Source organism: Thalassophryne amazonica, chromosome 5 (genome assembly GCF_902500255.1).
Source record: "Thalassophryne amazonica chromosome 5, fThaAma1.1, whole genome shotgun sequence".
Lineage (NCBI taxonomy): Eukaryota > Metazoa > Chordata > Actinopteri > Batrachoidiformes > Batrachoididae > Thalassophryne > Thalassophryne amazonica.
The window spans coordinates 78,486,484-78,512,101 of NC_047107.1; the positions used below are offsets into that span (position 1 = coordinate 78,486,484).

General features: G+C 40.3%; 1 protein-coding gene and 1 long non-coding RNA gene across 2 annotated transcripts in view; one reads left to right on the forward strand and one right to left on the reverse strand.

The window, feature by feature from the left end:
* The window catches only part of sh2b3 (SH2B adaptor protein 3), a 194,087-nt gene that overhangs the window by 94,474 nt on the left and 73,995 nt on the right, over positions 1–25,618 (reverse strand). The window contains exon 2 of the mRNA XM_034170620.1: positions 14,207–15,433. Coding sequence (XP_034026511.1) covers positions 14,207–15,406 — 1,200 coding nt within the window. The 5' untranslated portion in view covers positions 15,407–15,433. The remainder of the gene's footprint in view (positions 1–14,206; positions 15,434–25,618) is intronic.
* LOC117510769 lies at positions 10,380–22,741 on the forward strand. Its single transcript, XR_004560811.1, has 3 exons — positions 10,380–10,499; positions 17,796–17,805; positions 22,730–22,741. It is a non-coding gene; the product is annotated as an uncharacterized LOC117510769 (long non-coding RNA).

The window sequence follows — 25,618 nt, forward strand, 5'->3', positions numbered from 1 at the left end:
TGAGTGGTGAAGTAAAATGCAGAATTTACACTACGCATAATTTCTCCATTCCCAGACAGAGAACCCAATAACATTTTTAGGGTTGTCTTGTCATCTTCATGTCTTTCCTCACTAGCTATGCACATTCACTCAGTTTTTGGAACAGTCGCCTCCGAACAGATTTACCACACAGTACCATACTGTTTTTATTTATTAATAAATGAAATAAATGAAGTCCAAGACATAATCAGGGTCTTGGAAATGTTCATGTATCCATCCACTGACTTGTCTGAAAAAGAATGGATTTAAAAGGGATGGTCACATGTGTTATACTAAAAGGTGTACTTACTTATTCACACCATCATTTTGGCTGTTATATTTTTATTTATGTTAATAAGCGAAGTGCGCATCTCAGGCCGCGTGGTGCATTATGGGTAGGCTAAATTATTCGACTACCAACCCACAAGCTATGGCGGCAGAAAGCACCGAGGAGTGCTGTGATTTGGATCATTTCAACCGCTGGAAAGTTGATGATTTAAAGCGTTTTTGTAAGCTCCACGGACTGTCTGTTACAACCAGGACTATGTACGGCAGTGGACAGAAGCAGAAAGAAGAGCTGACTGTGCTTGCGTGTGCTGCATTGTTACAGAAACTACCGTTGGTGCCGACAAAGGAGGAAGAGAGAGCCGCTGTCAAAAATGACCAGTCCTTGTTGATATTTGGAGACAAACAAATTTCTGACCCCTTGAAGGCAACTGACGGATGGTTAGACGAAGTCCAGAGACTGAAACTGTGGATATTGCATAATATTTGTTAAGCAGGGATGAGAAATCGCTACTCCGTCAGGCTTCATAATGACGACAATGAAGGTGGGTCTCGCATATAACCTCTTTGGTGTCACGTTTGTTTTGATAAGTTGACAGACATACAATGATATGTGCACGCATGCAGTTTGCTTATAGAACATGTCAATTTTACAATATTATGTGCCACGTCATTCATGGCGCGACATTACAGTCATAAGCCGATGCACGGTGGCACGGTTTCAGGATACTGACAAAATAAATGTGTGCAAGAAACTTACAATTTTAGTCCGTCTTTTACGTCCGTCTAGATCTTTCTTTTCTGTGGGAAATTGTGTAGAATGAACGGAGGTTTACGACCACATTTCTTCTTCTTTCCGTCTTTGTGTGGACTCGGCGGAGCTTTGCAATAGTGTGCTTTCAGCCAACTTTCAAGCCTATAAATTCCGTTCGAGCATTTGAAAACAGCACAATGTGCTCCTGTCATTATTGTATGTGTCGCTTAAGGCTTAAAGCCTTTGGAACAATCCCTGTAAAAGCCTTAACTTTTACAGTCCGCCAATGCTACTGTATACGAAATTCAATGGGAGCGGTGTGAGTTTGGTAGTTGGGATTTTTGCCCCCGTTTGAACCACGCATTTGCAGATGCATTGCGCACTTCACTTATTCATGATGCAGAAATTACTTTTCACTGTGAGGACATCATATTAGAAATTTTAATATAAAAAGCCTAAATTATTACTTTTTTAGTGTCATAAAAATTCAAACATGTAAAAGTTCAATGGTGCACAAATCTTTTCACATCACTGTACATATTGGTGGGCTTTATGAACAACAGACAAAATAAACAACATAAATTTGCCCAACGATGGAGATTTTGGTTATACAAGCGCTTTGCAATGACATCATAGGTTTGCATTAAATGCATAGACTGGGTCAAAATTGAGAACCATGGGGCTTTCATAAGAATAACAGCCAAATCAAGGCAATTTTCAATTGATCAGTTTTCAGTTAAATTAAACCCAAGTCATCAAATACATGTACACACATTGCTGCAGGACAGAGCCACATCCTGTGTGCATTTTAATATCAATTTAAACATTCTGCTATAAAGACTCAACAAACCTCATAGATCAACCATGCAAAACAAGTCGTCTCCCCTGTTTGGTAAACACCGAGCTGTACAAGGCACAGCTGATACAGTAGTTTCAAACTAATTTCACACTGCTTCAAATACACACCATGTCTGTTTCTGTGGTGCACCGTGCATGTGATATAACATACCAAACAAACAAACACCCACCCACTCACGCCCTGAGTTTTTCCTGTTCCTCATTCATGTTTTTTCCTCTTCTTTATAGACAGTTTAGAAGATCAAGTTGAAAGTGCCCCTCCTCCCTGCAACATTTGGAAGACTTTTTTTTTTTTACATACAACAATAACAATGATGTTGATGGTGTTAAAATAATACTAATAATTATTACTATTATTTTGAGAATAAATGCATTTTTAAAAACTAAAACACCATTCAGTCACTATTACTGAATGACTCCTAGTTTTATGATTAAAGTGGTTCTCAAACTTGGTCCTCAAGTACCACTAACCTTAATACATGGCTGCGCTGTTAAACTGACAAACATATACAATGTACTGACTTTAAATCTTTGGGGTGCTTTTGTGTAACAGTGTAGTTGCAGAGTTACATCCATGTGGAATGTGCAAAATAACTATTAGCCAGTATGAGTTAAAAAAAAAAAAATGTTTGTGCCTGAATATCTGCTTACACAATTTGTTTGGAAGAGAGAAACATTTGGTTCCATGTGAGTATGTTGTACATGCAGTCTTGCAGCTGTCCGGGTCTGAAAATACTGCAGGGGTTGAAACCATGAAGTGTCATGTGGGGAACCAAAAAATACAAAAACAAATCCTGCTGTGCTGATATAAGTTTAAAAGTAAGGTCATGGAATTCAAACTACTCTTTCTTAACACCTACTTCAGAATGCATGTTTCAAACAAACATTGTTCTGTAAGTCTGTGTATCAATATTTTCTCACACTGTAATGGCTGAGTGCATGTATTAATTATGAGATACTGAGCAGCAAAGCTGTGACAGGCTCACGTAAACCCGTAACAAACAGGAAACTGTGTAGGAGGCATATCTCACTGTAGAGCATGAAATACAAAAAAATCATTGCAGACTCCTTTGGGCAATTTTGTATTAAATACAAATGCTCTGCAACATCAATGCATGAAAAAGGTGCACTGTACATAAACAAGTCAGTAACCATTGAGGTACAAGAACATTAACTCTTATTACGAGTTACTCCATTTTCTAATGTTTGTTTAATTTGGGTAAAGGCCAAGCTCAACACATCTAAAAAGGTCAATCAGTGTGAATGCTGGAGTTACACACTTAGAGGTGTAGAAATTTCTCAACTCTAAGATGCAGTGCAATGCCAAAGTGCATGATTTCGTATCACTGCAGTGACTGACCAAAGGAAACGAGGCAGATCAATCAATCAATCAATTTTTTTTATATAGCACCAAATCACAACAAACAGTTGCCCCAAGGCGCTTTATATTGTAAGGCAAGGCCATACAATAATTATGTAAAAACCCCAACGGTCAAAACGACCCCCTGTGAGCAAGCACTTGGCTACAGTGGGAAGGAAAAACTCCCTTTTAACAGGAAGAAACCTCCAGCAGAACCAGGCTCAGGGAGGGGCAGTCTTCTGCTGGGACTGGTTGGGGCTGAGGGAGAGAACCAGGAAAAAGACATGCTGTGGAGGGGAGCAGAGATCGATCACTAATGATTAAATGCAGAGTGGTGCATACAGAGCAAAAAGAGAAAGAAACAGTGTATCATGGGAACCCCCCAGCAGTCTACGTCTATAGCAGCATAACTAAGGAATGGTTCAGGGTCACCTGATCCAGCCCTAACTATAAGCTTTAGCAAAAAGGAAAGTTTTAAGCCTAATCTTAAAAGTAGAGAGGGTGTCTGTCTCCCTGATCTGAATTGGGAGCTGATTCCACAGGAGAGGAGCCTGAAAGCTGAAGGCTCTGCCTCCCATTCTACTCTTACAAACCCTAGGAACTACAAGTAAGCCTGCAGTCTGAGAGCGAAGCGCTCTATTGGGGTGATATGGTACTACGAGGTCCCTAAGATAAGATGGGACCTGATTATTCAAAACCTTATAAGTAAGAAGAAGAATTTTAAATTCTATTCTAGAATTAACAGGAAGCCAATGAAGAGAGGCCAATATGGGTGAGATATGCTCTCTCCTTCTAGTCCCCGTTAGTACTCTAGCTGCAGCATTTTGAATTAACTGAAGGCTTTTTAGGGAACTTTTAGGACAACCTGATAATAATGAATTACAATAGTCCAGCCTAGAGGAAATAAATGCATGAATTAGTTTTTCAGCATCACTCTGAGACAAGACCTTTCTAATTTTAGAGATATTGCGTAAATGCAAAAAAGCAGTCCTACATATTTGTTTAATATGTGCTTTGAATGACATATCCTGATCAAAAATGACTCCAAGATTAAGTATTACTAGAGGTCAGGGTAATGCCATCCAGAGTAAGGATCTGGTTAGACACCATGTTTCTAAGATTTGTGGGGCCAAGTACAATAACTTCAGTTTTATCTGAGTTTAAAAGCAGGAAATTAGAGGTCATCCATGTCTTTATGTCTGTAAGACAATCCTGCAGTTTAGCTAATTGGTGTGTGTCCTCTGGCTTCATGGATAGATAAAGCTGGGTATCATCTGCGTAACAATGAAAATTTAAGCAATACCGTCTAATAATACTGCCTAAGGGAAGCATGTATAAAGTGAATAAAATTGGTCCTAGCACAGAACCTTGTGGAACTCCATAATTAACTTTAGTCTGTGAAGAAGATTCCCCATTTACATGAACAAATTGTAATCTATTAGACAAATATGATTCAAACCACCGCAGCGCAGTGCCTTTAATACCTATGGCATGCTCTAATCTCTGTAATAAAATTTTATGGTCAACAGTATCAAAAGCAGCACTGAGGTCTAACAGAACAAGCACAGAGATGAGTCCATTGTCTGAGGCCATAAGAAGATCATTTGTAACCTTCACTAATGCTGTTTCTGTACTATGATGAATTCTAAAACCTGACTGAAACTCTTCAAATAGACCATTCCTCTGCAGATGATCAGTTAGCTGTTTTACAACTACCCTTTCAAGAATTTTTGAGAGAAAAGGAAGGTTGGAGATTGGCCTATAATTAGCTAAGATAGCTGGGTCAAGTGATGGCTTTTTAAGTAATGGTTTAATTACTGCCACCTTAAAAGCCTGTGGTACATAGCCAACTAACAAAGATAGATTGATCATATTTAAGATCGAAGCATTAAATAATGGTAGGGCTTCCTTGAGCAGCCTGGTAGGAATGTGGTCTAATAAACATGTTGATGGTTTGGATGAAGTAACTAATGAAAATAACTCAGACAAAACAATCGGAGAGAAAGAGTCTAACCAAATACCGGCATCACTGAAAGCAGCCAAAGATAACGATACGTCTTTGGGATGGTTATGAGTAATTTTTTCTCTAATAGTTAAAATTTTGTTAGCAAAGAAAGTCATGAAGTCATTACTAGTTAAAGTTAATGGAATACTCAGCTCAATAGAGCTCTGACTCTTTGTCAGCCTGGCTACAGTGCTGAAAAGAAACCTGGGGTTGTTCTTATTTTCTTCAATTAGTGATGAGTAGAAAGATGTCCTAGCTTTACAGAGGGCTTTTTTATAGAGCAACAGACTCTTTTTCCGGGCTAAGTGAAGATCTTCTAAATTAGTGAGACGCCATTTCCTCTCCAACTTACGGGTTATCTGCTTTAAGCTACGAGTTTGTGAGTTATACCACGGAGTCAGGGACTTCTGATTTAAAGCTCTCTTTTTCAGAGGAGCTACAGCATCCAAAGTTGTCTTCAATGAGGATGTAAAACTATTGACGAGATAATCTATCTCACTTACAGAGTTTAGGTAGCTACTCTGCACTGTGTTGGTATATGGCATTAGAGAACATAAAGAAGGAATCATATCCTTAAACCTAGTTACAGCGCTTTCTGAAAGACTTCTAGTGTAATGAAACTTATTCCCCACTGCTGGGTAGTCCATCAGAGTAAATGTAAATGTTATTAAGAAATGATCAGACAGAAGGGAGTTTTCAGGGAATACTGTTAAGTCTTCTATTTCCATACCATAAGTCAGAACAAGATCTAAGATATGATTAAAGTGGTGGGTGGACTCATTTACATTTTGAGCAAAGCCAATAGAGTCTAATAATAGATTAAATGCAGTGTTGAGGCTGTCATTCTCAGCATCTGTGTGGATGTTAAAATCGCCCACTATAATTATCTTATCTGAGCTAAGCACTAAGTCAGACAAAAGGTCTGAAAATTCACAGAGAAACTCACAGTAACGACCAGGTGGACGATAGATAATAACAAATAAAACTGGTTTTTGGGACTTCCAATTTGGATGGACAAGACTAAGAGTCAAGCTTTCAAATGAATTAAAGCTCTGTCTGGGTTTTTGATTAATTAATAAGCTGGAATGGAAGATTGCTGCTAATCCTCCGCCCCGGCCCGTGCTACGAGCATTCTGACAGTTAGTGTGACTCGGGGGTGTTGACTCATTTAAACGAACATATTCATCCTGCTGTAACCAGGTTTCTGTAAGGCAGAATAAATCAATATGTTGATCAATTATTATATCATTTATCAACAGGGACTTAGAAGAGAGAGACCTAATGTTTAATAGACCACATTTAACTGTTTTAGTCTGTGGTGCAGTTGAAGGTGCTATATTATTTTTACTTTTTGAATTTTTATGCTTAAATAGATTTTTGCTGGTTATTGGTGGTCTGGGAGCAGGCACCGTCTCTACGGGGATGGGGTAATGAGGGGATGGCAGGGGGAGAGAAGCTGCAGAGAGGTGTGTAAGACTACAACTCTGCTTCCTGGTCCCAACCCTGGATAGTCACGGTTTGGAGGATTTAAAAAAATTGGCCAGATTTCTAGAAATGAGAGCTGCTCCATCCAAAGTGGGATGCAGATGAATGCAGTGCTTTGCTGAAAGCTATGCATTTATTTATTTTACTCCAATTGATGTCATCATTTGATTTCGACATCTCATCTAGTTCCTGAGATATGGCCATTAATTTATTTTAGACAATGACTTCTGATTTTATCCACCAAGTTTGATCAAAACTGCACATTTTTCATTTTGAAAATATTGCGGGTCACAGAGCTTTCCCTTATCATGCCCCTGTTCTGTGGAATGATCTCCCTGCATCAATAAAACTGTCATACTTCTGTTACGTCTTAAGTCTGGACTTGAAAGTCTGTACAGAATCTTTCTTCTGTTTTTCTTGTTGCTTAATGCTGACAAATTATACCTTATTTGTTGTCTTACCACCACCTGATTCTGTTTTTTTTCCTCTGCGGCTCCATCCAGAGATGGGAGTGGGTGTCTTCTTCTGTAAGCCTCCTGTCCTGTGCACCAGCATGGACTCCCAAAATTTAATGTATATTCGTTTTGTCAATTGTGTCGGTAACATGGCTCAAGCAGAGGGTCACCCTTTTGCGTCTGGTCTGCTTGAGGTTTCGTCCTCAAATCATTAGAGGGAGTTTTTCCTTATCACTGTTGCCCTTGCTCTTGGGGTTGGTAAGGGTATACCCTTAATTGCGGTCTCTCATTTTAAACAGGTCCTGGACATGTTGGGGCAGAAGTTTGTTTTGCACTTTGAACATGAACTGTATTATGATATAATCAATCATGTCCCAAAATTTCAAAATATGCAACAGGTGAACAATGGATTTGTTGGCTCACGATATGGTTTCTTACTAATAATTCTTATAGCTTTGTTCTGGAGTAAAAATAGGTTTTTTTTATTAGTTTTATAGGTGGTTCCCCAAACATCTATGCTGTAGGTCATGTATGGAACAAGTAGTGAATGATATAAGGTAACTAATGAGTGTTGGGGGAGGAAGCCCTGCCCTTTATACAGAATGATTTAACATAATTTATGTGTTTTCCAACTTAAATTTTTATCAATAAAGATCCCAAGAAATTTGGTTTCATTAACAAGTTAATTGTAAATTTCTACATACATTTCTGGGCTTCTTTCCAAATATGACACACTTTGTTTTACTGAAGTGAAACGATGGCCATATGTTGGCCTCAGGTAAAGATGTCAGAATTTTTTTTTTTTTTAAACCATTAAATGTGTAGTTTTTTGAGGCAAAGCTAAATGTCAACACTCCTTTGCTCTTGCGCTTATTATTTGACACCGTACCCCCACCCCCCACCACACACGCAATAAGCTTCTGATGAAAGAACAATCGTTTTACAGAGGCTGAAGACAGATGCTCTGAAAAATAAGGGGAAACCCCTTTAGACTGAAACAGCTTGAGAGAGGAAATGATTGCATCTGCATGTTTGTATGTGTGCATTGATTTCCAGCATTTATTTATTTACATCTGACAAGGCATGGAAACATGACTTTAAAGTAAGTCCCTTGTTGTCACTCGGGGTCGCCACAGCAGATTCTAGGCAAATCTGCATGTTGAATTGGGCACCGCAGTCTTGTTTGAGGGGAGGTGCTAAATGAGTAAAATATGACGCATATGATTAGGGCTGAAATGATTAGTCGAGTAACTCGAATAATTCGATTACAAAAAATGTTCGAGGGAAATTCTGTGTCTCGAAGGTTCGTTTAACACTGTAGTACATATACCAGGCCTGTGTGTGGCGCTGTAACGTCTCCAGAAAAAACAAAAAAACAAAAAAAAAAAACAGAAGACGACTAGGGCATGCCCATAAACTGTGTAAATGCTCATCAAATTAGCACCTAAAGCTACCGCTTTCCAACGTGACACACAGAGTAAAATTGTCTTTTAAGAGAAAGAGGGTCCATGCTGATCATCTGAAATAGACTGACTGCGCATTTAAAGCAAAGCTGTGTGTTTGTCTATTTTTAAAAACACACGGTCTGCTCGACGTGGGGAGTGACTATTGACTGGGCGGCCGGCTGCTGTCTCTGTCTCTGGCCAGTGTGAGAGGCTGGGCGAGTCACAGCTCTGTCCCCGGCTGCACTGACAGTTTTTGAAAGATCCTCTCAGCAAAAGTCCACTCGTTCTTCTGAGTGTTTCACTTTTTAATTTTCGCTTTTTTGGGCAACACATAATGCTTCCCAAACACAGTAACTTAAATAAAATAATAATAATAATAATAAAAAAAAAAACTGACTGCGAGGCTTGCATGTTCAACCTCCGGCTGAAATGCATCTGCTGAATTGCAGAGAAAGAGGGATAAAGAAAAAAAACGCAGGCCAACCTTTAAAAAAAGGTTAAATAGAGTTGGGGAAAAAACAAAACAGAAACCACATCCCATCGCCATTTCAGCAAAATGTCAAGATTTTAGCGCAGGTATTTTGCTATTTGTGTCCAAATAAAGGTTTTGCACGGAAGCACTCAGGTTGTGCGGATTTTTGCTTTGACATTTGTCTATTTTTTAGGGAGAGCCCTGGAGTATTGATGTTGTTTAAAAACACAAAAGTACTTTTTATCCGATTACTCGATTAATCGTCAGGATAATCAAAAGAATACTCGATTACTAAAATAATCAATAGCTGCAGCCCTGATGCAGGGGGAAAGTGGACATGTGTTGCAGTTTGTTTATGGCACGGAGCACAAACATGTCAAGGCGGGTTTGCAGGCGAGAGAACACAGCTACTCTGGTTAGCTGTGTAGGCTAACACTTACCGACAACCTCCACATTTGCCTCATCTTCTCTTCTCGACTGGGAACCCAAAAGAAAAACATTTTGCAACTGCTTCGGTGATTGCAGCCAAAAACAAAACAGTACACCATTTTTTCCATGTGAAGTTATGCTGTGTATATATTGCACAGCGGAACCGAATGTCCCCATAAGTGATCAAATCCCGCGATATCACGCAGGGTTCAAATGAGACTGTGCTGCCCTATTGGTACAACTTTTACACCGGATGCCCTTTCTGACGCAACTCCACGTTACATGGAGAAATGTGTCAGGGGTGGAGTTTGAACCAGGAACCTGCCACACTGAAACCAAGTGCACTAACCACTTGGCCACCACCTCTGCTCTTGGAAACATGACACTAAACAGCCTTATTAAAGCTTTTGTTTTTCATGTTATTTGGCCATATGAACACATGCTGAGTGAGAAAAACTATGTATATAACACTAAACTGAGGCATTCCGCAGCGTTGGTGCCACAAGGGCAAACTTTTAAAGATCTGCAAGTATCACAAACTCCCAGTGAGGAGCTGCATCTGGAAGGGCATCCGGCGTAAAACCTGTGCCAATTCAACATGCAGGTCCACCTTGGATTTGCTGTGGCGACCCCGAGTGCAAACAAGGAAGCTGCTGAAGGGCCTTACTTTTATGCTTATGTATTTTGGATCGAGGATGAACACTGCGAAAACGGAAAGTTGATAGGACTAATTTTTGGAGAAATTAGCAATAATAGCTAACAACAGTGAACAATGTATATTGTGCTGCAATGCACCATGGGAGTTCAGGGTTTTGGGGTTTTAAATGTTATTGTGGTTCATGTTAGTTTAGCAGTGTTATTAGTGTTATTGATTTATTGTGTTTTTGTAGTTCAACTAGTTTAGTCAGTTAAGTGCCATGTTACCATTACCATGTTGCCTTTACAATGCGTGAGAAGTGCGTTCGGTGTCTTCTGCCACCGTCTGAGCGTGTGTAAAAATAAAAGCACCTGCTTGCAGCAGAATGAAGAAAAGACAAAAAGCTCTGCGTGTGTGCGCATAAATTCGATCACTGACAAACTGGGGCGAGCTGGCGTTTGCCATTTCATATGCTTATGTATTTTGGTTCAAGGCTGAACACTGCTAAAACGGAATGTTTATCGGACTAATTTTTAGAGAAACTGCATGTATTAGATAACAACAGTGAACAATGGGCATTGCTAATTACATTCTGGACTCACTGGCCATTCCAACAGGGGGCGGTAAATCATCTTTATATTAAAAGCATGAGTGCATCCATGCATGCATGATTTTATTTAGTAAGTTCAATTTATGTACATAATAAAATTGTAAATACATTTAAATACACCCTTTAAAAATCAAATGACAATTAGCAATGTTAACCAAAATTCATAGCTTCTCCAAAACTATTAGTCCTATCAGTATTCCATTTTGGTGGCGTTCATCCTTGACCCAAAATACATGCCAAAATTTCAAATGTCACCTGTGTTCTCTTTGTCCCTGATTGAAGTTGCTTGCATACACGCACACACCCATGCATGTACAGCTGTTTGTCTTTGCCGCATGCAGGTGCTTCTAATTTTTGATACAAACAGGGTTGAGATCAAACACAACACACATTTCACTCATGGTGTCAGCAACATGAAACTGAACTCACTCGTGGTAACGGCAACATAATAACACTAACAACACTGTTAAATGAACATGAACCGCAATAACATTTAAAACCCCAAACTCCCATGGTGCATTGCAGCACAACATCCATTGTTTATTGGTTAGTTAAAATTGCAAATTTCTCCAAAAATATTAGTCCTATCAACTTTCCATTTTCACAGCATCCATCCTTGACCCAAAATTCATAAGCATGCCAAATGGCAAATGTCAGCTCTCCCTGGTTTTTTTTTTTTACTTGCTGGAGGAACCAAAATAAATGAGTTTTAATCATAATATTATAGTACTGTGCTACAAATTATTTGACCACTTGATCTCGATATGATTATCTGCTACTGTAGTGACTCTAACACAACAACCAGAGGAAATCACATTAGTATGACACTTCAAGTAATGAAGCTTTCAGCAAAGCCTGGGAGTCATGGCTTCAACAGCAAAATACACTTAAAAAGAACCCAGTTTCATATCATCATATCTAAGACCACTTTGTGAATTTTGTCTTTGGACAGCTTTCATTTTTATTACCAACGACTCCACCCCCTAGTGAAGTGGTATGACGCACTGGCTCATGACACATTTGACGAAATGAATGCAAGCTTTCAACAGTGTACAAATGCTTGCTGCAAGATTTTGTTAATGTCTGATGTTCAACTGCAGACTGGATACATTTATTTAAAGTGCAAACATTACACTTTGATTATAGGACACACAATGGTCAGGACAGTACTACAAGTTATGGTTATATAATGTAAGCCTACACGGCTAACAGAATAAGACAGTGCTAAGACTGACTTAAACCCACTCATCTACATAGTCAAGTCTGGGAGCATATGCTGGTGCCATACTTTGCCACATCCATGACACCATGAACCACCTTCAGTCATGGATAGCAACCACCCAGGCAGATGACTGCCTTGGAATTTAATGGCAGTTGTGGAAAAACTGTCATCTGTAGCAATGATATTACAACACATTATAAAAATTAGTATCATCAGATTTCCAGAGTTTTCGTACCAATTTATTAATGAATGTCTCGAGACATCCAAAGTCACTTCTGTTATGTCTAATCACTGCACTAATGTATTAAAAAATACATTATGTAAAATACACACAAAATGGTGGTGTGTGTGGATTGGGAGGTCCGGGCGGCTTTGCTTGAGCTGCTGCCCCCGTGACCCGACCTAGGATAAGTGGAAGAAAATGGATGGATGGATGGATGATGTCAACAAAATAATCAAACTGGAAATAAGTGTCTTATCCTCTGTGATTATTTACAACCCCAATTCCAATGGAATTGGGACATTGTGTGAAATGTAAATAAAAACAGAATACAATGATTTGCAAATCCTCTTCAACCTATATTCAATTGAACACACCACAAAGACAAGATATTTAATGTCCAAACTGATTAACTTTATTGTTTTTGTAAAAATATTTGCTCATTTTGAAATGGATGCCTGCAACACATTTCAAAAAAGCTGTAACAGTGATATGTTTATCACTGTGTTACATCACCTTTCTTTATAAAAACACTCAATAAGGATTTGTGAACTGAGGACACTAATTGTGAGTGTCATGATTGGGTATAAAAGGAGCATCCCCAAAAGGTTCAGCCATTCACAAGCAAAGATGGGGCAAGGATCACCACTTTGTGAACAACTGCGTGAAAAAAATAGCCCAACAGTTTAAGAACAATGTTTCTCAATGTTCAATTGCAAGGAATTTAGGGATTCGATCATCTACAGTCCATAATATAATCAGAAGATTCAGAGAATCTGGAGAACTTTCTACACGAAAGTGGCAAGGCCGAAACCCAACATTGAATGCCCGTGACCTTCGATCCCTCAGGCGGTACTGCATTAAAAAGCAACATCATTGTGTAAAGGATCTTACTGCGTGGGCTCAGGAACACTTCAGAAAACCATTGTCAATTAACACAGTTCATCTCTACTTCCACAAGTGCAAGTTAAAACTCTACCATGCAAAGCGAAAGCCATACATCAACAACATCCAGAAACGCCGCCACCTTCTCTGGGCCCGAGCTCATTTGAAATGGACAGACACAAAGTGGAAAAGTGTGCTGTGGTCTGATGAGTCCACATTTCAAATTGTTTTTGGAAATCATGGACGTCGTGTCCTCCAGACAAAAGAGGAAAAAGACCATCCAGATTGTTACCAGAGCAAAGTTCAAAAGCCAGCATTTCTGATGGTATGGGGGGTGTGTTAATGCCCATGGCATGGGCAACTTACACATCTGTGATGGCACCATCAATGCTGAAAGGTACAACCAGGTTTTGGAGAAACACATGCTGCCATCCAAGCAACGTCTTTTTCAGGGACGTCCCTGCTTATTTCAGCAAGAGAATGCCAAGCCACATTCTGCACTTGCTACAACAGCGTGGCTTCATAGTAAAAGTGTGCGGGTACTAGACTGGCCTGCCTGCAGTCCAGACCTGTCACCCATTGAAAATGTGTGTCACATTATGAAGTGCAAAATACGACAACGGAGACCCCGGACTGTTGAACAACTGAAGTTGTACATCAAGCAAGAATGGGAAAGAATTCCACCTACAAAGCTTAAACAAATTAGTGTCCTCAGTTCCCAAACGCTTATTGAGTGTTGTTGGAAAGAAAGGTGATGTAACACAGTGGTAAACATACCACTGTCCCAGCTTTTTTGAAACGTGTTGCAGCCATCCATTTCAAAATGAGCAAATATTTGCACAACAACAATAAAGTTTATCAGTCTGAACATTAAATATCTTGTCTTTGTGGTATATTCAACTGAATATAGGTTGAAGAGGATTTGCAAATCATTGTATTCTGTTTTTATTTACATTTTACACAACGTCCCAACTTCAATGGAATTGAGGTTGTATATTTTACATGTTATGCATTTTTATTGAATTAAATACCATATCATACTGTGCATGTGTGTGTGTGTTTCTACCTTTGGAGGATCATAGAGTTCCAGCTGGTACCCTTCTGCTGCTCCTACTGCATCTCTTCCTCCTTGTGCATCCCTGATCCTCCTGACCAGCAGGCGGCAGCGTTGCCAGTGGGGCTGAGCATCTGAGATAGTGTCATCCACTGGCAAGTACCTCAGTTGGCCCTCTTTACAGCAGCTGCTCACCTCTGACTTCCTCTGCCTCATGCTTCCACTGCGAAACCAACGGAAACGATCCAGGAAGTGAGAAGCTGTTCCTACAACAGATTTATGAGGAGATGGGGGTGTGGCTTCAGAGTTCAAACAAGAGGAAGGGGGAGAGGGAATGGTTGAGGATGACACTTCCTTGGCTGTAGAGGAAGTTCCACCCACTCTACCAACATTGCTTAGATTGTTTCCACTAGTGGTGGCACTGGAATTACTGGAAGACAGATCCTGAGATGAAGGGCGGTTCGGAACTGGCCGTTTCATTAAAAGCCGTCTTACACTCCGGCGGATTTGACAGACGGAGAAGTGCGTCACTTCAGGTTGGCCATGGTTGGAGTTTGTAGAGTCAGATGAGTGTTGTTCAGATACCTGGAGACGCTCACTTCCGGAGATCTCCTCATTGCTATGGCTCAGTAATGACCCGCTGCCAACACTACGAGTTGATCCCCGCAGCACCACTGGATTTCCTGATATGGAGTTTCCTAAAGAACATCTCAGTGGTTGTTCCGGATCCTGACTCACTACCAGTGGCTCCACCTTTGGGGAGACCACATTAAATAGTCCAGCTCCACCGCTTGGTCGACTTGCTTCACGGTAGTCCTGCACCCCAGACAATGCTGCAATCCGTAATTGACTGATCACAGCCTGCACTGGAAGAGGAGGTGGAAGGCGAGAGGCTACTGTAGCGATGAAAGGAGAACTACCATTAGTGGTAGAACTTGTGACCTGGTTGGGTGGAGTGCCATCTTTGTCAACCTCACAGCAGAAATGCTGCTGGAAGAGGTCAGTGAATTGCTTGGAAAAGGTGTCTGGTGGCAGTACATCATGTAGAGGGCAGTGTCTTGCAAAGTTCCGATAGTGTCCAGCCAATTCACGGGCTGTAGCAATAGCATGGAGCTCGCAGAACTCCCTCCAGCCTCTCGGAGGCACTGCCACATCTAAGCCTCCTGCTGCTGTTGTAGTGGTGTTGGCTGGATGAATAGTGTTACCATTCATTGCAGTAACCAGTCCGACTGAGAATCACTGTTGTGAGACACAAAAGAATAGATGAGTAGAATATAAGAAAGAACAAGAAATGGTAGCAAGAGACAGGTAAAGATGACAATCAGGAGACAAGAGCAGAAGAATTGACTTTTTTAGAAACAAAGAAAACAGAGATAACTAAGAGAAACAAGGAAGAGACACAGAAATACAATTTGAGATGAACCAAAATGAGGAATGTTGTTGAAAAACTGTTGCATTTCTCTGAACTATGTGAAAATTTGAAACAGTTCAAGCACTGATAAAGAACAGCTAAATAATAAGCTTGATTTCATCTACAGCCATTCTTTAACAGCCTAAAAAAGTTTACATGGGATTTCAATATGTCTCTGGCAGTTAGCCAATTACAGTATAAATAAGGATAATCAGACTTTACTCAAAGGACAGTGGGCTAGAAATCAAATAAAACAGTTTGTTTAATAATGATTAAATTCTCTCAATGTGTATCCAGTCAAAGTTCCCATCTTATTGTACTATGGACATGAAGAATGGTACAGGGTATGGAGAAAGATAAACCAAATCAATTCCAAATTGTACTGTTTCAAATAAGATGGAGGGTAGTACATACCATAAGTCTATGAGGAAAAAATGACTGCGGATCTACACTTAGTTTGATTTCTGCACCAAAAGGAATAGGAATGTTTGAACATTCCATTTCAAATTAGATTGTCTGGTGATCCACTGACACAAAAAAGCGAGCTACAGACAAAATGGAGACCTGCAGTGTAAATCAAAATCAATATTTTTTAATCATGTTGCTCAAACAAAGTTGCCAATGATCAGTAACTATAAAGTGATTGTACAAACATGACTAAATACAACAAGATTTTCCAGTAAATTGCAGGAGACCACCTGGAAGAAATGTATTTTCTCTCACAAAAGATTAAATGGGAAAAGATGCCACACATTTTACATACATAATGTATAAATATTAGACAGTGGTTTTTCATTTATTATTGAGTAGCTCCTGAAATTAACACCTCTAGGTACTGTATTCGGCACACGTGCAAAGCGGCTTTGCCACCTTGAGGAGCTGGGACTTTGGGATTCACATTTTCAGTACTTCATGTGTCCCAGGACTCAGTGGCCAAAAATTCTAATGCAAACCCCTGAAGATGGGAATACAATTAATAAAACTAATTCAGTAAAATCACTGAACATGTTCCCACAGATGTAATCTAACAATAAAAACAGAACTGTCCGTAACAATGTCTGAGAAACATGAAGAAAAGTTATATAAAACATCCAGGGTTCTCCCCAGACAATGGAACAATGGCGCCGCGCCGTCATACTGCTATCTAGCGCTGCTATGGTGTAGTGTCATCTCATGATGTTTTTAGCGGGAGTCTTGGTGGGAATCTAACAGCAGGCAAACCCGCTTTTGTGGGAAGTTTCACATAAACAACTTCTTTATTTTATCCTGTTTACATCCAGATGACACAAACCATGACAAAACAAGCCTTAGACGAAGCCAGATCTCTGCACTTTTTGTTTCATCTTGGCGGGGGCGCAGCGATCGCCGGGCCATCCCTGGGGGGAGGTACGCCGGCACCGAGCGTCACGGAGGCAGGTGCACAGCTGAATCAATCAACCCTGTCTGTTGCAGGATCGATCAGAGCAGAGGCTAAGAACGATATTGGAGCGTCTGTGACAGTGAACAGGGAGGCTTTTATGAAGAAAACGCCAAAACGGAATTTGAAATTCTTCAGGTACCAAGACACACTTTGAGATTTTGGTGCTGGACAGTGGCGTGCCTTATTTCCATTCTTCTGACATGTCGCACTGAAATCAGAACATTTCCGAGTGTTTCCGACAGCGTTTCTTAGAGGAAACCGCGCACCTGAATGAAATGCTGCTAATGTTAAAAACAGAACCACAGATTAATTACAAAGTATATACAAATGTGCTGTGTTGTTATGATGACTTGTTTTTTTTAAGTTATAACTGTTAATTTTGATGCAGTCACAGTAAAAGCAGCCACTTTCCACTGTGCAAAAACTTAGTACATGTGCACATTGAGTGAGTGTGGTGCAGAACAGGCTCACGTCAAGACAGAAACTCAAAGTAAAACAAAAATAAACCCTACCAGCTCCACTGAGAAGAAGAAGAAAAAAACCTGAACAGTCATCCACTTGTGATTTCCAAAGTCCGCACGCACGGATGCGATTGCCAGCCGGTATTGTGGAGCTCCTCACAAAGTTTTTTCACAGTTAGATAGAAAGTCCATTATCTCCTGAAAATAACCTATTCCGACTTTTTCCCAATGTAAAAAAAAAAAAAAAAAATCAATCTGCAATCTACAAAACAGCGTCATGAAGACATACCACGTGTACTCTCATGGCAGGACTAAAATAGTGTCCAGCGACACAAACAACAGTGTCACCACACGTTAGAATCCAAAATCCTACAGACTCTGAAAATATTAAGAGTTCTGGGGTGAAGTGAGTCGCCTCCTGTCTCTCTGCGCAGCCTCTATAAATCCGAACCTTTACTTTCGAATGAAAGCTCACAAGCTTTGTTATCGGACGAAGCAGTGTTCGTTTCTTCACTGTGTCAGCCTGATGTTTCTGCTTTTCCTAAAATGTGCATCACACGCTGAGAAATGCCGACAGATGCAAAGTAAAATGCAGAGTAATAAGATGTTTTCCAGAAATACACCTGCTGACTTGAGGAGGAAAGCTGGACCTCTTGTTTTCTATTTTTATTTTATTTTTTGACAATATAGAGAAGTGTCAAAATCTGAATCACGAGGACAAGGTGAGATTTTCACACTCTGAAGTGAATGCCCCCAGCCTGGAGATAATGTGACTTGGGAATTCAAACTTTTCAAATTGAAAATCATGCAGGGGAAAAGTGTAAAAAAAAAAAAAAAAAAAAAGTCTGGAATCTCCCACATTTTAAATTGTCTTTCTGTACCTTATTTTTTTTTCTTTCAAATAAGTTTATTGCACATTTGTTACATACACTGTGTCAACAAAACACAAACATTTTTTTATTAATTTAACTAATCAACAAGTCAGCACAGAATCAGACCAGAAACAGTACTAAAAGATTTTCATGTTTGTCTTTGGGCTTCAGGACACAAGGCACCGAGTCGAAGCGTTGCTCGCGGTGATAGTTCCCAACAGCAAAGCTATACTAAAAAGTTCTGGGGAGAAACCTGAACATCGCTATTATACTCTTAACTATTGTACCGGCTAGTATGACTAAAGTTTAACAATCATTTTCCTCAACATTTGTCTTCATACCATCATCTTCCAGGTCAGCAGAAAATAGTCCATCTATATTGCAGTTGTACGTGTGCATGTTTGTGTGTATGTTAGAGTGAGAAAGGGAGGAAGATGCAGACTCATCCAATAGATCAAAGAAACCACAAGAAACAGTGAGGAAGGGGGCATGTTGTGGTCAGGCTTAGCATGGATCAACATCTTATTATCTTTTAGCTAACATCTCGCTCCATCCCAGTGTCCTGATCTCACAGCCACAAGGATTCCTATAAGTGTTGTTAAATTTCCAGGGAACACACACATATGTCAAAGAGGGAATGAAAAATTGGCAATGTGAAGCATTCTGACACTAAAGTTCGTGAATCTGCCACGACTGCTTTGCTTTCCTTTGACTTTGACATGTCTTCATGTGCCCCTCCGGCAGGCCCCTCCAGAAACCCGCTTCTATCTGCCAGGCCAGCCCAGCCATGACTCAGCACTGACTGACTACACAACATGCACACTTATACAGACACACACTTCCTCTCACTGTATCCCCCTGGGGGCATGGTTGTCTCTGTTCCCATGGTTTCGCCTTTCTTTCATCCTCTTGTCTTCTCATATGAGGATCTCCAGATGTGGGTGGAGCAGGGCTTTGAACCATATTTTTTTCCCCAACTGGTTCATTTCGAACAGAAACGGTATTTTAACTTTTCCGGTTTTGGCTTCCACCCCAAAATTGACGTTCCCAAACCGGTCAGAATAAAAGAAATATCATTCCCAAAAAGGTTAATAACATTCCATGTCAGCTGTGGGTGACTGAAAACAATGTATATTTCAGACCTGTATGTGGCGCTGTAACGCTCCGACCAAAAACGTAGAAGACAATAGAGCGTACTGTAGCAGGCAAAATGGGACACAGTAAAATAAAGCCATTTAAAAGAAAGGGGGTCCACGTTGATCACCTGAAATTGACTTATTGTGTAATTAAAGTGAAGCAGTGTGTTTCTTGTATTTTTAAAAAGACACGGAGCTGTGTTGCTCTCCACCTTGCAGAGAAGTCTGCACAAACCCACTGCTGCCCATTGATTGCCTCAGTAGCAAAAGCTACAGTCCTCACACAACAATAATCATAACAAGCCTGCCCTACGTAGGAACTAAATGATGCTATCTTTGCACCATTACTCAGAATCAGAATCAAATTTATTGCCAAGTAACTTCTCACATACAAGGAATTTGATCTGGTGTCATTGGTGCATAAACAACAATAAAAAGAAAAGGAAGAAGTAATTGGTGCATAAAAGCACATTAGAAATAGACAATCGAAATAAAAAGGAAAAAAATACAAGTGTGACTATGCGATCATTGTGAGTCCCAGTGAACGTGGCTGAAACATCACGTAACATAAACCTTTGTGCCTGGAGTGCTAGGTTGCCTGATAAGCTCTCAGCAACAAGTTATGTCAAGGTCGACAGTAGTGCTGATTTTAAACTGGCATCACTCTGCCAAGATATCATCTGTCTACCTGGCTTTAAAGGGGAGGATGCAGACACCCACATTCCTAGTCTTGGACATGACTCCTGGTCGTTTCATAAGTTCATTGTGATTGTTGTCAACTGTCAATAAGCTTAGACACTGCCTTAGCTGACACAATCATTGGGCTAGACACCAGTTCAAGTACTCAATGAAAAGGGCTCTTCACATGGATGCAGAAAAAACATGCCTTCAATACTGATTTTGCAGAAGAGATGCTCTCTGCAAAACAGGCACAAGATTCTCTTCCATTGCATATGAACAGGCAAACTCTAAACTCAAAAACACCATGAGGATTGACTAGAATATCACTGAAACCTGACACGTTACATGGCTGGACATTAAGCCAAACAAACAAGTGGCCATCGTCCAATGGTGTGACATTTGTTTTGTAGGCACATTTCTTGCCCTCAACTTGGGGCCTACAGGTTCCACTGATATAAATGAACAGATCAGTGTAAGGCTCAGAAAAGTGTTGGGAATTCCAGCTCCTTGAAAAGACACAGATCTCATCATTCATCTGGTGTGTGACAAGAGTGGAACTGTGCTACATTCATGTGCACACTCATATGTGCACCAAAGAGAGCCTGTTTGCATGTTTGTCGAAGGTCTGTCACAAAACAACCTAGTTAGTCCACCAGCACAGAAAGTCTGCAGGTTTACAGACCATAATCAACTCGGGTACGGAACATCTTTTTATCCCCACATTACTACAAACTTTATTGCAGTGCTGCTCGCTCCCTCTCTGATCCCCCACCCTTTCCCTCCTGCTCTCTCTCCATCTCTCGTAGAGCGACCACTCATGTTCAGGGGAGTGGACTGGATTTAAGGTTGGCAGTGACATTTTAGCATACCGATTACACTTATAGCAACTGAGAGACCGCTCTGTCCAGTGTGCTGGTCTATCAAAGGCTCTGAGCGGGCAACGTTCTAGTCTCATGCATTAATCCACCTGGCTGTTGGGTAATCCACGCGCTTTTTGGGTGAAACCATGCCTCTGAAGTATAACAAGGGACAGAAGCTCTGAAACTGAAAAAATACAATCTGGAAGTGGGAAAAAAATTCAAATCTGAAAAAATAAGGTTTGATGAAAAAACAAACCAAGGGCATACATACTCATACTAGGCCCAGGTGCCTTGGGCTGTGCCTGAGTATGATGTTCCCCTCCCCACTTTCCTCTGGGTTGCAATCACACTGCATTACACATTTGGGGGTGAGGAGGTGAAGTAGTGTAATATTTATTATGACCAAACAGCATGGGATAAAAAAAAAAGCTTGATATAAATCAGAGATGGGCATTGCCACTCAATAAACAGGTTAGATGCATGGCCACCAGTCACCCTTTAAAAAAGAATGTTTTTTTTCTAGGGTTCTGTGCTTTTTGCTTTCTACTTTGTTCTCAGCTCTGAAATAATGGATTCATTTCTAGTCACTGTTCCATTATTCAAGTTTCGAGTTCTTTGTTAGCGAAACAATTTTGATTGTTTGTTTTAACTGGCTGTAAGCGCTGTGCAGCTAGGTGAACAGCAATGTATGCTCCTTGTGCAGAGGATTTTGAACTCTCATACAGGCACAAACAGACGTTTCCTGTCCCACTGACTTATTGATAGCCATACTGATTAACTGTTACACACCCTAGCAAATATGACTTTCCATTTGAGATTTGTGAACATGTACCTATATTATGGTTGAGGATTTTGCAAATATGTAAGAGGTTGCGCTATTACAATGTTCATTTGCAGTTCGATCTCTGGAGGATATGTTTCAGTGTAACACTTTGTGTTCTGACTGTAGAGAGCTCCCACATGGAGTCCACCCAGGTAGACCCCCTTGGCTTTCTCCAGCCACTGGGGGTCTTCAACAGTGGAGCACCTGTGTAGTGAATCATGCCCAGAGAAATACATGACATGGCCAAAATGTTGTAGCTGATGTTTCCTCAGGATTCAAGTGGTACTCCTCATCTTAGTCAAACGAAATAACCCCTCATATGACAGAAAGACATTCCATTGGTTACCTAGGATCTCCCAAAGGCACCTAGCACCAAAGACATCTTAGCTTTGGTGCTAGGTCCAACTTACTTTTGTGAGCCACAGACTTTGACAAACCCATTTTGGCAGCAATGTGCATGCACAGAGGACAAAATCACAGCAAATGATTATTTATTATTTTTTTTTTTTACATGTTAGATATAGCTGGCGGCGTTACATGGCATACATCGCGACTCCTTCAGTCGGCACCATTAGGGAACACATTGACCATAGAACTGGCTAAATCTGCAGTGCAAACCACAAGTGTCCCTACTGGTTAATCATAATTTTTATCTTTTTAATTCTCAGTCATCACTGATACTGTATGATTGTGAGACTTGGAGGATATCCAGTGACCTAAGGCCAGCCTTTCTCAACATTGCACCCAGTGAGTCAAAACTTCACACATTTTTGAGAAATGTTAGTTTCTCAAAATGCAAAAGATGGAGAACCACGCCCTACTTTTTCTGGGTCAGACCCAAAACCTCTCAATCACCTCTAGTAGTATGAAGTAACTTTTGAGTGGCGTTACATACAAAAAAAGAAAACCTAGTGTAGAAACAATGTTGTCACATGTAAGTACAGTTATCGAATTAATGCAGCTTAATGTGGATGCAGTGTGAAACACACATCCAGAGAGACAACATACACTTTAACGTCCTTTGTTGTTAGCCATTTCAATTTCAATTTTTCAATTTATTTTCATTTATATAGCGCCAAATCACAACAGAGTTGCCTCAAAGCGCTTCACACAGGTAAGGTCTAACCTTACCAACCCCCAGAGCAACAGTGGTAACACATTCTGTCTTTATGGTATTTACATAAAGACAGAATGTGTCACTAATTGTCATGCTCATTATATTAAATGTAATTTACAGAAAGCCACATCCTTTTGACATTTATGGAGCCTGGCCTTATTACAGGGATCAGCCGGATCCAATTTTTGGCTTACGACTCAATTAGTCTGCATGCATCAGGGCTCTTTGAGGCATCAAACACTCTAGGCTTTCCAGTCAAAGTGGAACAAAATACATTAAATAAAAAAAAAAAAAAAGTGTATTAGCATGTGCATCGCAGATTTTAGAATAATAATAATAATAAAAAAAAGATTTTATTCCCACCATTGAATTTTAATTATCTGCATCCTTGCATGACTCAAAAAACAAGTTTACAGCAAACCAGAAAACCTTGAAAGTAAGGAGACAGAATAAGAATGTAGTCAGGCAGCAAAAATGTGAGTGGGAAAATAGATGAGAGGAGGAGATGGCGATAGACTTGAGGGTGAAGTTGTAGGTGGCTCAGCCGGAGAGGAACTGAGAGCAAAGGATCTGAGCTCTGCCTGGGCAGAAATCACAGATACAGGAAGCCCTGCCCTGGCAAGCAGTAACCAGTACACACATGCAAAGATATTATGCACAGTATGCACACATACAATCTCACAAAGAATGCTAATGGAGTATTATAATATGCAATTTAAAGACATATATGGACCTAAGTTACATACACCCTAACTGAAAACAACATTTTTCCCGACTGCACATATTCCATTTTATCAAATACGGTGTCTTACGTCAGTTAGAATGTGTCCTTAATATCTATATAATGTTATTTAAAAACAATAGTTAAACAATTCTCCCTACCACATATTAAAGGATTATTAACGGAGCGAGAGGTCTGTACGGGGCAATATCAGGAGTTTAGTGCGCGCGGCCTGTGCAAAAAACACAGAGGTATGATATTTACCTGTACAGACCAAGCAAGTGAGGTTAATAATTTGTTTATTATATGAGAATTATATATACAGTGAGGTAAAAAAGTATTTAGTCAGTCCCTGATTGTGCATGTTCTCCTACTTAGAAAGATGAGAGAGGTCTGTAATTTTCAACATAGGTACACTTCAACTATGAGACAAAATGAGAAAAAAAAAATCCAGGAAATCACATTGTAGTACTTTTAAAGAATTTATTTGTAAATTATGGTGGAAAATAAGTATTTGGTCAGTAACAAAAGTTCAACTCAATACTTCGTAACATAATCTTTGTTGGCAATGACAGAGGTCAAATGTTTCCTGTAAGTCTTCACCAGATTTGCACACACTGTAGCTGGTATTTTGGCCCATTCCTCCATGTAGATCTCCTCTAGAGCAGTGATGTTTTGGGGCTGTCGCTGGGCAACATAGACTTTCAACTCCCTCCACAAATTTTCTATGGGGTTGAGGTCTGGAGACTGGCTTGGCCACTCCAGGACCTTGAAATACTTTTTACAGAGCCACTCCTTCGTTGCCCGTGCGGTGTGTTTGGGATCATTGTCATCCTGGAAGACCCAGCCACGTTGCATCTTGAATGCTCTCACTGAAGGGAGGAGGTTTTGGCTTAAAAACTCATGATACATGGCCCCGTTCATTCTTCCCTTAACACGGATTAGTCGTCCTGTCCCCTTTGCAGAAAAACAGCCCCAAAGCATGATGTTTCCACCCCCATGCTTCACAGTATGTATGGTGTTCTTGGAATGCAACTCAGCATTCTTCCTCCAAACACAACTTGAGTTGAGTTTTTACTAAAAGTTCTATTTTGATTTCATCTGACCACATGATATTCTCCCATTTCTCTTCTGGATCATCCATATGCTCTCTGGCAAACTTCAGATGGGCCTGGACACATACTGGCTTAAGCAGGGGGACACGCCTGGCACTGCAGGATTTGAGTCCCTCTCTGCGTAGTGTGTAGCCTTTATTACTTTGGTCCCAGCTATCTGCAGGTCATTCATTAGGTCCTTCCGTGTAGTTCTGGGATTTTTGTTCACCGTTTTCATGATCATTTTGACCCCACGGGATGACATCTTGCGTGGAGCCCTAGATCGAGGGAGATTATCATTGGTCTTGTATGTCTTCCATTTTCTTACAATTGCTCCCATAGTTGATTTATTCACACCAACCTGGTTGACTATTGTAGATTCACTCTTCCCAGCCTGGTGCAGGTCTACAATTGTCTTCTTGGTGACCCTCAATAGCTCTTTGGTCTTGGCCATGGTTGAGTTTGGAGTCTGACTGTTTGAGGCTGTGGACAGGTATCTTTTATACAGATAACGAGTTCAAACAGGTGCCATTAATACAGGTAACAGGTGGAGGACAGAAGGGCTTCTTAAAGAAGAAGTTACAGGTCTGTGAGAGCCAGAAATCTTGCTTGTTTGTGGGTGACAAAATACTTGTTTTCCACCACAATTTACAAATAAATTCTTTAAAAATCCTACAATGTGATTTCCTGGATCTTTTTTTTTTCCTCATTTTGTCTCTCACAGTTGAAGTCTACCTATGTTGAAAATTACAGACCTCTCTCATCTTTCTAAGGAAGAGAACTTGCTCAGTCAGGGACTGACTAAATACTTTTTTACCCCACTGGATA